At 51.1% G+C, this 12,884-nt stretch overlaps 1 protein-coding gene across 2 annotated transcripts in view; it reads left to right on the plus strand.

Moving 5' to 3' along the window:
- LOC147091024 (amine oxidase [flavin-containing] B-like) overlaps positions 1-10,632 on the plus strand; it is a 53,419-nt gene extending 42,787 nt beyond the window's left edge. The window contains exons 4-5 of one of the 2 annotated variants that reach the window (XM_085977490.1): positions 5,115-5,219; positions 10,083-10,632. In XM_085977490.1, coding sequence (XP_085833616.1) covers positions 5,115-5,219; positions 10,083-10,193 — 216 coding nt within the window. In that variant the 3' untranslated portion in view covers positions 10,194-10,632. Of the gene's footprint in view, positions 1-5,114; positions 5,220-7,800; positions 8,061-10,082 lie in introns of those variants that run through there. The other variant, XM_085977489.1, reaches the window with a different exon arrangement.
- The last annotated feature ends 2,252 nt before the right edge of the window (positions 10,633-12,884 follow it).

Here is a 12,884-nt window from a genome sequence, read left to right on the forward strand (position 1 = left end):
ACGTCAGACCATGCGAAGTCAGGGGACAAGGAGCAGAAAGGGAAGCTACCTGGCTGCAAGGCAGAAAGGAGAGATTAGGGGTAAAGGGTAGCTATTCAGAGTGCCAGAAGGTGGGTAGTGGTGTTCCACAAGGTTCAGTGCTGGGACCATGGCTGTTGACAATTTACATTAACTATTTAGACTTTTAAATCAAAAACCCAATTTCTAAATTTGCGGACGGCACCAAATTAGGGGGGATAGTCAACACTGAGGAGGACTGCAACAAATTACAATAAGACATTAATAAACTTGCAGAATGGGCATATAATTGGAAAATGAATTTCAACATACAGGAAACTCTCGATTTACTGGCACTTAAATAATCAGAAATCTCTGTTAACCGGCAAAATTTAGGAGTAGTTTCAGGTAAATTTTACTTCATATCAGTGGCCGTTCCTGGATCTGTGGCTGTGTAACCGGGGTTCCTGCACCTGTTGCTAAGCAACAGGGACGCCTGGATCTTGTGGCTGGGGTTCCTGCACCTGTTGCTAAGCAACAGGGATGCCTGGACCTTGTGGCCAGGGTTCCTGCACCTGTTGCTAAGCAACAGGGACGCCTGGATCTTGTGGCCGGGGTTCCTGCACCTGTTGCTAAGCAACAGGGGCGCCTGGATCTTGTGGCCGGGGTTCCTGCACCTGTTGCTAAGCAACAGGGACGCCTGGATCTGTGGCCGTGTACGGGGCTCTCGTACCTTTTACTATACCTCTCTGTAATCCGGACTTTTTGATAAACCGACATCACGCCGGTCCCGTCGGTGCTGGATAAAAAAAGAGTTTCCTGTAGATAAATGTGAGGTATTACATTTTGGTAAGAAAATAAGGAGGCCACATATTACTTGGAAAATAAGTGTCCAAGGGTAGAGGAGCAAAGCGATCTGGGAGCACAAATACACAAATCAATAAAAGTAGTGACACAGATCAATAAGGCCATAAAAAAAGCAAACCAAGCACTAGGGTTTATTTCTAGAGGGACAGAATTGAAAAGTAGGGAAGTTATGTTAAACCTGTATCGAACCTTGGTTAGACCACACTTGGAGTACTGCGTACCGTTCTGGTCGCCATATTATAAAAATGATATAAAGGATGCAGAGAAGAGAGGGTGCAGAGAAGATTTACAAGGATGATACCAGAAATGCGAGGGTATACATATCAGGAAAGGATGAACAGGCTGGGTCTCTTTTCTCTTGAAAAGAGAAGGCAGAGGGGTGACCTAATAGAGGTCTTTAAAATGATGAAAGGTTTTGATAGAGTGGATACAGAGAGAATGGCCTAGAAATTCAGTTGCCTTAGCGCTGCTTTTGAGGCGCTAGAGGGACTAGCGCCAGAGTTATGGCCAGTTTAAAAATTCCCTGGGGCCCTAAATCGGCGTTGCACCGGTAGCGCTGCGCCGGCACCGATGACGTCATTGGTGTGCGCAGCGTCCCGGTTGCCGTGGTAACCCGCCCGAACTCCGAAATTGAGTTGCGGCCGCCTCGCCCGTGGCAGCCGCAAGCAACGTTCTGTCAGAGGTGCCTTACTCCAGTTTGCGCCGGCGCATTAAAGGCCCCGCGGCGGCCGGCCACTTTCCCGCCGGCCGCCTGCCCGCAGCTCCCTCCCCGGACTTCTCCCCCCCCCCCCCCGGAACAGATGCAAGCCCGGCACTTGTCCGAGGTGCCGGGCTCATTTTTAAGCTGATTTGCGCGGGCCGCGGCCGGGTGCAGGCAGCTCCTCCTTAACGGGAGGAGGAGGCCTGCACGTCCCCAGCCTGCCGCACCGCATCGGGTGCCGCAGCGCCGGAATTGCGGCGCGAAACGGCAGTTAGCGCCGATGTACCGCCGCAAAGACCCTTCAGTAGCGCCGGCAGCCGTTTGGGCGCGGCACTACTGAATTTTTGGCGCGCGCAGGGGGACTTAGCGCCGGCACTAACTTCCGGCGCTAAAGCCCTGCCTACGCCAGAACCCAATTTCTAGGCCAATGTTTCCACTTGTGGGGAAGAGCATAACTAGAGGCCATCAATATAAGATAGTCACCAAGAAATCAAATAGAGAATTCAGAAGAAACTTCTTTACCCAGAGAGTGGTGAGAATGTGGAACTCGCTGCCACAGGGAGTGGTTGAAGCGAATAGTATCGATGCATTTAAGGGGGAGGCTAGATAAGCACATGAGGAAGAAGGGAATAGAGGGTTATGCTGATAGAGTTAGATGAGGAAAGACGGGAGGAGGCTCGAGTGGAGCATAAACGCCGGCGTGGACTGGTTGGGCCGAATGGCCTGTTTCTGTGCCGTATATCCGATGTCATTCGATGTAAACCCATTGTGTCCACCTCACCTGCAGAAGTGTACAGCAACACCCTGCGCTGGCTTTCAACTTAAGCACAGGCCCAGCCGGTGGATTTGGGCTGCCCTCCTGGGCGCCAATGGGCTAGACACTTACTATTCAACTGTGGAGGCCCTCGCCACCCAACCCGATCCAGCCCTTGCAAAAAACCAGATACACATTCCAGCAAGTGACACGGTCTATGATCAGGAGCAGGGACCCTGGGTGCTCCTTCCCATTTTCCTGGCACTGCCCCAGTGATAAATGGAAGTCATCCTAAATCAAATTTTTGCAAATTCCCCTAATCCTCTGTTTGTTCCACGTGAATAATATGTTGCTGCAATTGTACAGGGCCCTGGTGAGACCACACCTGGAGTACTGTGCACAGCTTTGGTCTCCTTACCCAAGGAAGGATATACTTGCCTTAGAGGGAGTGCAACGAAGGTTCACCAGACTGGTTCCTGGGATGAGAGGGATGTCCTACAAGGAAGGATTAAGTAGATCGGGCTGAAAATCTCTGGAGTTTAGCAGAATGAGAGGTGATCCCATTGAAACATAATACGGGAAACTCTTTTTTTATCCGGCACCGACGGGACGGGCGTGGTGCCGGTTGATCAATAAGTCCGGAGTAGAGAGGTATACTTACCAAGGTACGAGAGCCCCGTACATGGCCACAGATCCAGGAGTCCCCGGTTACACGGCCACAGGTGCAGGAACCCCAGTTACACGGCCACAGGTGCAGGAGCCCCGGTTACACGGCACTTGTGCAGGAGCCCCGGTTACACGGAACTTGTGCAGGAACCCCAGTTACACGGCCACAGGTCCAGGAGTCCCCAGTTACACGGCCACAGGTGCAGGAGCCCCGGTTACACGGCACTTGTGCAGGAGCCCCGGTTACACGGCACTTGTGCAGGAACCCCAGTTACACGGCCACAGGTCCAGGAGTCCCTGTTACACGGCCACAGGTGCACAAACCCCGGTTACACGGCCACAGGTCCAGGAACCCTGGTTACACGGCCACTAATATATAGTAAAACTTACCTGAGCCTACTCCTGAATTTTGCTGGTTAAAAGAGTTTCCTGTATTCATAGAGGGCTTGACAGGGCAGATGCTGAGAGATTGTCCCCGCTGGCTGGGGAGTCTAGAACCAGGGGTCACAGTCTCCGAATAAGGGGTCGGCCATTTAGGACTGAGATGAGGAGACATTTCTTCACTCAGAGGGTGGTGAATCTTTGGAATTCTCTACCCCAGAGGGCTTTGGAGGCTCAGTCGTTGAGTATATTCAAGGCTGAGGTCGATAGATTTTTGGATATTAAGGGGATCAAGGGATATGGGAATAGTGCAGGAAAGTGGAGATGAGGTTAGTGATCAGCCATGATCTTATTGCAGGCTCGAGGGGCCGTGTGGCCGACTCCTGCTCCTAGTTCTTATGCTATGTTCTCACAAACACCACACATCCCTCGAGGAAATATCAGCTGCAGTGGAGGAAATGCATTCCTTCAATACACAGCGGGAGGGGATTTTAAAACAAAATTCTGTTATTTTAAGAACAGTTTTGAACTTCTAATCGCTTAAAGTGGCACTCGTTCCCCCGTCTCCCCAGATCACCCCCCCTCCACTCCGATTCACTGCCCCCGAATGGTACTGAGGCACATCGAGATGGAAGGTTCCATTGTTGGTCCGTGTCGGCTTTCGCCCCGGGCAGTGGTGAAGTTACCAGGAAAGTGGGGAGCGTCACCCAGGTTCCCTGCTCCTGATCATTGCCAGTGCCACTTGCCATAGAGGGAGTGCAGCGAAGGTTCACCAGACTGACTCCTGGGGTGGCAGGACTGTCGTATGAGGAGCGATTGGGTCGACTAGGCCTGTATTCACTAGAGTTTAGGAGAATGAGAGGGGATCTCATTGAAACGTATAAAATTCCGACAGGGCTAGACAGACTGGATGCAGGGAGGATGTTTCCCCTGGCTGGGGGAGTCTAGAACGAGGGGTCACAGTCTCAGGATACGGGGTAGGACATTTAGGGCTGAGATGAGGAGAACTTTCTTCACTCAGAGGGTGGTGAACCTGTGGAATTCTCTACCACAGAAGGCTGTGGAGGCCAAGTCATTGAATATAATTAAGAAGGAGATAGATAGATTTCTAGACACAAAAGGCATCAAGGGGTATGGGGAGAGAGCGAGAATATGGTATTGAGATAGAGGATCAGCCATGATCATATTGAATGGTGGAGCAGGCTCGAAGGGCCGAACGGCCGACTCCTGCTCCTATTTTTCTATGTTTCTATGTTTCTTAAGTGTATCCGGTTTTGGGCAAGGACGGGACCAGGCTGGCTGTGATGGCACCCACAGGTGACTATCCTGCCCACGCTCGCCGTCTAGGTTCACGGCCCGTTACAGGGGTGGGGGGGCGGGGGAAGGTACTGATGTGCAATGGCACCCTTGGAATTATTGAGCCTGACCCTGTTGAAGGGCCCTTGCCTTAGTGAGGTCCTAGAGCACAGAAGGCGGCCATTTGGCCTATCCCGCTTGTGCCGTCTCTTTACTCGAGCTCGCCGATTTGTCCCACTGCCCCGCCCTTATTCGTTCCCCCATAGCCTTCTCCTCTTTTCATCCCTGGCGTCACCCTGCGCACAGGGGATTTGTAACTCTGCCTCGATCTGTGCGCAAGAAAAATGTCGCTCGAGCAATGAGCGAGGAGAGAAGACGTGTGGGGTGGGGTGGGGTGGGGTGGGGGGGGGTGGCGGCAAAGGCTTTGTTCTAATGTGACCCTTAACCTTTCAGGGCTCGGTGCGAAGGTTCAGCGGCGTGATCCCACCCATCTACAATCCGATTGGCCTCCTGGACCTGAACAACGCCATCCGTACCATCGACAAGCTGGCGGCCGAGGTGCGTGCGGCCCGGGTAGCGTTTAGTCGCTTGGTTAACGTAGTCTTCTGGGGGAAGCTTTGACCTGTACAACTGTACAGGGTATTGATGAGATAACACAGTGGAGTACTGCGTACAGTTTTGGTCTCCTTATTTAAGGAAGGATATACTTGCATTGGAGGCAGTTCAGAGAAGGTTCACTCGGTTGATTCCTGAGATGAAGGGGGTTGACTTATGAAGAAAGGTTGAGCAGGTTGGGCCTATACTCATTGGAATTTAGAAGAATGAGAGGTGATCTTATTGAAACATATAAGATACTATAAGCGGTTTTTGATCCTAGCCCAATTGCTAGACGGACGGTTCGAATCGCCCCCGTGTTACGAAAGTTCTATACCCGGGAATTATTATTCAGAGTGTAAATGGAATAAGTCACGGACAGGAATGCTTCGGTGAAAAATCAGACTTATATTTATTTGGTCTAACATACACTGGCTAAAACATGCACTACTAAACGAAATCACTGTCTCTGTGGAGAATAAGATCCAGGTTACAAACAACATACATACAGTACACAACTGGGGACTATAACATGCAGTAATTCCCTTGTTGCTATGGTGGGCTCTAACTCCACCCCTACCAACGAATTACCCAGTCGCATAAACCCCTTCGCCTGGCTGAACCAAACGAAGCTCCCCCCCCTCGGAATAGCCCAAAACTTCACTTCTGAGAAAAACTCTGAGCCCCTTACAGCTCACCCAGCTCGCCTGGGATATCTGGTTACGGGCTTGGGACACTCGAGACCATGCTTACCACCACACACAGTCGGTCTCGATCGCTCCGCTCAGCGGCTTCTTCCTCTGGCACTTCTTGTTAGGTCGATCTTGGTGGAGCGAGAGAGAGAAAGAATGGTGGAAAAGAGTCTATCTTTATAGGAGTCTGGCTACCCCTATCTTCCCCGCCAATCTTTAAAATCCTTTTGTTTCTAAGCACTCCGGTACTTAACCAGTGATGAGTCATCCTCGGACCCATGAGTATTGGGTTAATGGCCCTAAGTCTGGGACATATCTTTCGGTCTTTGTGTTGGGAAAAACTGGCTCCTCTTCGGCTGGCTGAGGCCAGTGGGTTCATTGTTCTGCTTCTCTTCCAAGATGGAGGTGAGAAGTGCTTTTGCATATTAGAGTGGCCTTTCTAATCAAGTTCAATGGCCCCCTTCCTTTTTCCAGGACTGTCGGGCGAACCCATACATTCTGGATGACTGACAGTTCTTTTGTCACAGCCAACTGCCATGCGTTCTCTGGAGTTTTAACAAACCAGTCCCCCACGCATCTGCACAGGGCGATCCCACCACAGGGAAAACACCCTCAGCCCATAAGGTCCACCAAAATATTCTCGACTGAGTCTATTCTTCAAACAGAGACTTTGCGATCTCTTCAATACTGAGGGGGCTCGACAAGGTAGTTGCGGAGAGGGCAAATCTAGAACTCGGGGGCACAGTCTCAGAATAAAGGGTCGCCCTTTTAGAACTGAGATGAGGAGGAATTTCTTCTCTCAGAGGGTCGTAAATCTGTGGAATTCTCTGCCCCAGAGAGCCGTGGAGGCTGGGTCATTAAATACATTTAAAGTGGAGATAGACAGATTTTTGCAAGATAAGGGAGTGAAGGGTTATGGGGAGCGGGCTGGGAAGTGGCTTTGAGCCCAAGATCAGCCATGATCTTATTGAATGGCGGAGCAGGCTCGAGGGGCCAAGTGGCCTATTCCTGCTCCTATTTCCTATGTTCTTATGACCCTTATCGGATGAGCTGCCTTTCAATTTACAGACAAGCAGCACAGCCAGGGCTCGAAGCAGTGGGTTGCCGACCCATAACATTTCATATAAAGACAATCAGGAGTTGACTGGTGATTGAGCCCCTCTTGACCGCATGAGCCCCCGTCGACTCACGAGTGGGGGAGGGGGGGGGGAAAGGATCCTCTTGGCAACAGTTGGTTTGGTTCAGATGCTGCTTTTACTTGACCCGTCCCAGTCCGCGCCCGGAGGGCCAGAAGGGCGCCGCGAATTTTCTCCCGATTACCCTTAACCTGCGTTATAATGGCCCGGCTCAGTTTGGCTTACATCGCCTTCTACAACCCGCTGTTTGGCCCCTGTCGACACCCAGGGACAAATTTACAAAAAAAAAGTGTGTGTCGATTCGGCACAGATTTGGTTTGTGGGAAGTCCGAACACGGCAGTCATCCCGCACAGGACATTGCAGTGATGGGGTAACGAGTAACTGTGCACCACACGCCGTACCCGCGTACACTGTACGCACACACACACCATAGCTTTTAAAAATTCATTCCTGGGATGTAGGCGTCGCTGGCGAGGCCCAGCATTATTGCCCATCCCTAATCGCCCTCGAGAAGGTGGCAGTGAGCCGCCTTCTTGAACCGCTGCAGTCCGTGTGGTGAAGGTGCTCCCACAGTGCTGTTAGGGAGGGAGTTCCAGGATTGTGACCCAGCGACGATGAAGGAACGGCCGATATTCTTCAATTGCAATTAAAGAGCCTTTGCAGTCCTGAACGGGATGGGGGAGTCAGCCAGAGATGTGTGTCTTCTTGTGTTGCAGATCCCCCAAGCAACTCCCTGGAAACACCCCAGTGCCAAACAGTTGGACTCCATGACGGCCAAGGAATTTATCGAGCGGACGGTGTGGGCTGAGTACGAGATATTTACTGCTCAATTACTCACTCTGGATTGGGCAATCAGGGTCAAAACAGGAAAATCCCAACTCTTATCCGAAGTTTCTAGTTAATGGGCTCTCTGATTCTGTCTTCTCCTGTTCTATGGACTCTCCCACTCTCCCCTCTTTCTCTCTCCCTCTACCTCTCTCCCCTCCCTCTCCCTCCCTCTCCTTCCTCTCCCTCACTCCCTCCCTCCCACTCTATCCTCTCCCTCCCTCCTCTCCCTCTCTCCCCTCCCACTCTCCTCCTTCTCTCCCTCCCTCTCCCTCCCTCTCCCTCCCTCTCCCACTCTCCCCTCTCTCTCCCTCTCTCTCCCTCCTTCTCCCTCCCGCTCCCTCTCTCCTCTCCCTCTCCCTCTCCCTCTCTCCCTCCCTCTCCCTCCTCTCCACTCTCCCCTCTCGCTCCCTCTCCCTCCCTCTCCCACTCTCCCCTCTCTCTCCTTCCCTTTCCCTCCCTCCCTCCCTCTTTCTCTCTCCCACTCTCTCCCTCCCTCCCCTCTCTCCTGTCCCTCCCTCTCGCTCCCCCCTCTCCCTCCCCTCTCCCTCCCCTCTCTCTCCCCTCTCCCTCCCCTCTCTCTCCCCCTCTCTCCCCCTCTCCCTCCCCTCTCTCTCCCTCCCTCCCTGTCTCTCTCTCCCTCTCTCCTCTCTCCCTCCCTCCCTCCCTCCCTCTCTCTCCCCCTCTCCCTTCCCTCTCTCTCCCTCCCTCTCTCCCCTCCCTCTCTCCCTCTATCTCTCCCCCTCTCTCTCCCTCCCTCTCTCTCCCTCCCTCTCTCTCTCTCCCTCTCTCTCTCCCTCTCTCCCCCCTCTCTCCCTCTCCCCTCCCTCTTTCCCTCTCACCCTAGTCTATGGTCTCTCTCTCTCTCTGTTACCCTGTTCTATGGGTCTCCCTCTCTCTCTCTCCCTCTCTCCCCCCTCTCTCCCTCTCCCTCTCTCTCCCCTCCCTCTTTCCCTCTCACCCTAGTCTATGGTCTCTCTCTCTCTCTGTTACCCTGTTCTATGGGTCTCTCTCTCCTCTCTCTCTGTTACCCTGTTCTATGGGTCTCTCTCTCTCTCTCTCTCTCTGTTACCCTGTTCTATGGGTCTCTCTCTCTCTCTCTCTCTCTCTCTCTGTTACCCTGTTCTATGGTCTCTTTCTCTCTCTGTTACCCTGTTCTATGGGTCTCTCTCTCTCTCTCTCTCTCTCTGTTACCCTGTTCTATGGGTCTCTTTCTCTCTCTGTTACCCTGTTCTATGGGTCTCTCTCTCTCTCTCTCTCTGTTACCCTGTTCTATGGGTCTCTCTCTCTCTCTCTCTGTTACCCTGTTCTATGGGTCTCTCTCTCTCTCTCTCTGTTACCCTGTTCTATGGGTCTCTCTCTCTCTCTCTCTGTTACCCTGTTCTATGGGTCTCTCTCTCTCTCTCTCTCTGTTACCCTGTTCTATGGGTCTCTCTCTCTCTCTCTCTCTCTCTCTCTGTTACCCTGTTCTATGGGTCTCTCTCTCTCTCTCTCTCTCTCTGTTACCCTGTTCTATGGGTCTCTCTCTCTCTCTCTCTCTCTCTCTCTGTTACCCTGTTCTATGGGTCTCTCTCTCTCTCTCTGTTACCCTGTTCTATGGGTCTCTCTCTCTCTCTCTCTCTCTCTCTGTACCCTGTTCTATGGGTCTCTCTCTTTCTCTCTCTGTTACCCTGTTCTATGGGTCTCTCTCTCTCTCTCTCTCTCTCTCTGTTACCCTGTTCTATGGGTCTCTCTCTCTCTCTCTGTTACCCTGTTCTATGGGTCTCTCTCTCTCTCTCTCTGTTACCCTGTTCTATGGGGTCTCTCTCTCTCTCTCTCTGTTACCCTGTTCTATGGGTCTCTCTCTCTCTCTCTCTCTCTCTCTCTCTCTGTTACCCTGTTCTATTGGTCTCTCTCTCTCTCTCTTTCTCTCTCTTTTACCCTGTTCTATGGTCTCTCTCTCTCTCTATCACCCTATTGCACTGGGCTCTCTGACCATGTCGTGTGGGGGCAGGGCCTCCCTGTGTTGGAGCGACACCTTCTCACCAGTGGAGCCGGCCAACACGGCCAACTATTATGGTATGGATACCGTGAGGCCAACCTCGAGCCTCAGCATGGCTGAGCTTTGCCGATCTCTCCAGTGATTTGCGCGCTGCTAATTCAGCTGCTCTGATTCCCCCCCACCCCCGGGCAGATCGACCAGAAGCCTGCTGAACATCTTCATCAGGACGCTCTTCTGCGTGGAAGCTCACGAGATTTCAACCCTCTACGTACTGTGGGCAATACGTTGCGGACAAGGCATTGAACGGATGAACAATATATCCGGCGGGGCCCAGGTGAGCCACTTGTTTCGAGTTGGTCTTCTTTGAAGAAAAGAACGGATGCTGAGAGGCAATAGATTGGGAGAATGGGAAGTGCAACGAGACCTGGGGGTCCTTGTGCACCAGTCGCTGAAGATAAGCATGCAGGTGCAGCAGGCAGTTAAGAAGGCAAATGGTATGTTGGCCTTCGTAGCAAGATGGTTCGAGTACAGGAACAAGGATGTCTTGCTGCAGTTGTACAACGCCTTGGTAAGACCACACCTTGAGTATTGTGTGCAGTTTTGGTCGCCTTATCTGAGGAAGGATGTTCTTGCCATGGAGGGAGTGCAGCGAAGATTCACCAGGCTGATACCTGGGATGGCAGGAATGACATATGAGGAGAGATTGGGTCGATTGGGCTTATACTCGCTGGAGTTTAGAAGAACGAGAGGGGATCTCATTGAAACTTATAAAATTCTAACAGGACTCGACAGACTAGATGCAGGAAGGATGTTCCCGATGGCGGGGGAGTCCAGAACCAGGGGTCATAGTCTAAAGATAAGGGTAAGCCATTTAGGACAGAGATGAGGAGGAATTTCTTCACCCAGAGAGTGGTGAAACTGTGGAATTCTCTATCACAGAAGGCAGTGGAGGCCAATTCATTAAATATATTCAAGAAGGAGTTAGATATATATCTTAAGGCTAAAGGGATCAAGGGATATGGGGAGAAGGCAGGGACAGGGTACTGAATTTGGATGATCAGCCATGATCTCATTGAATGGCGGAGCGGGCTCGAGGGGCCGAATGGCCTACTCCTGCTCCTATCTTCTATGTTTCGTTTCTAGGCTGGGGAGTCTAGAACCAGGGGTCACAGTCTCAGAACAAGGGTCGGCCATTTTGGACTGAGATGAGAAGGAATTTCTTCACTCGGAGGGTGGTGAATCTTTGGAATTCTCTACCCCAGTGGGCTGTGGAGGCTCAGTCGGTGAGTATATTCAAGGCTGAGATCGATAGATTTTTGACTCTAGGGGAATCCAAGGTTCAGGAAAGTGGAGATGAGGTCGAAGATCAGCTTACTGAATGGAGAGCAGGATCGAGGGGCGAATGGCCGACTCCTGCTCCTAATTCTTATGTTGTTGGGGGGTATGGTAGTAAAGTGGTTATGTTACTGGACTAGTAATCCAGAGGCCTGGACTAATGATGCAGAGACGTGAGTTCATAATCCCACCACGGCAGCTGGGGAATTTAAATTCAGTTAATTCAATAAATTTGGAATAAAAAGCTAGTATCAGGAATGGTGACCATGAAACTACCGGATTGTCGTAAAAACCCATCTGGTTCACTTAATGTCCTTTAGGGAAGGAAATCTACTGCCCTTACCCGGTCTGGCCGATAGTGACTCCAGACCCACAGCAATGTGGTTGACTCTTAACTGCTCCTCTGAAATGGCCGAGCGAGCCACTCAGTTGTAACAATCCGCTACGACAAAGTCAGCGCTGTGGGAGCACCTTCACCACACGGACTGCAGCAGTTCAAGAAGGCGGCTCACCACCCACGTTCTCAAGGGGCAACTCGGGATGGGCAATAAATACCGGCCCTGCCAGCGTACGCCCACATCCCAGGAATTAATAAATAAAATTCTTCTGTTCTTAGTCGTTAGGGGATATATATATATATATTTTTTTTAATAACATAGATTTTAATATGATTATACTAATGACTGAAGTAATCTGATTGTGCTTAAACAGCCACAGAAGCAGTCAACCACGTGCTGCTTGAACTGTAGAACAAAGCAATGGGGTGATGCACCAGAGATCCAATCACAGTGTGGTAACGTCAGGTCAGCCGATTTAGCTGAACTGTAGAACAAAGGAATGGGGTGATGCACCAGAGATCCAATCACAGTGTGGTAACGTCAGGTCGGCCGATTTAGCTGAACTAACCATAGCGCCGCATGCATGCTGCTGCCCCTAAAGGGGCAGGTGCATTTGCTGTAATCTGATGCTGTATAAGAACCAGCCATTTTTAACATGCTTTTCAGTCGAACAAAGAGATCGAACAGTGTAAGTCAGTGCTGCAATAAATCGACTATTTAAAAACTACCACCGGACTCAAAATCTTTTATTTTAGTGCGTTGACCTCAGATTAGTGTGGTCCACTGAAATTAACAGATCTAACATTATGTTCTATCCCTCGTTTGACTCATTCACTAGATAGCACAGAGGGATAGCCAGCCCTCCAGCATTGCTCTGGAGTCTCTGGGAAGTGATGATTAATCTCCAGGACACTGCTTCATTTGTGTTTAATTAGTTATAAAAATATGGGAGACTGGGGGAAAGAAGGGCTGTTGAACTGAGATTCAAGGATCATCTAATTGGAATCATCTCCAGGTGAAACAGCGATTTACTTGTACTCCTTGCAATCTAGTATACTGTGTTCGCTGCTCACGATGCGGTCTCCTCTACATTGGGGAGACCAAACGCAGATGGGTGACCGCTTTGCGGAACACCTCCGCTCAGTCCGTAAGGGGGACCCGAGCTTCCGGTCGCCTGTCATTTTAATTCTCCGCTCCACTCCCACTCTGACCTCTCCGTCCTCGGCTTCTTACACTGTTCCAATGAAGCTCAGCGTAAGCTCGAGGAACAGCACCTCATCTTTCGATTAGGCACTTACAGTCTTCCGGTCTCTCTCTTCTC

This window comes from Somniosus microcephalus, unplaced genomic scaffold (assembly GCF_052327205.1).
Source record: "Somniosus microcephalus isolate GS21.2 unplaced genomic scaffold, FLI_Smic_1.0 unresolved_chr4, whole genome shotgun sequence".
In the NCBI taxonomy this organism is placed as follows: Eukaryota; Metazoa; Chordata; class Chondrichthyes; order Squaliformes; family Somniosidae; genus Somniosus; species Somniosus microcephalus.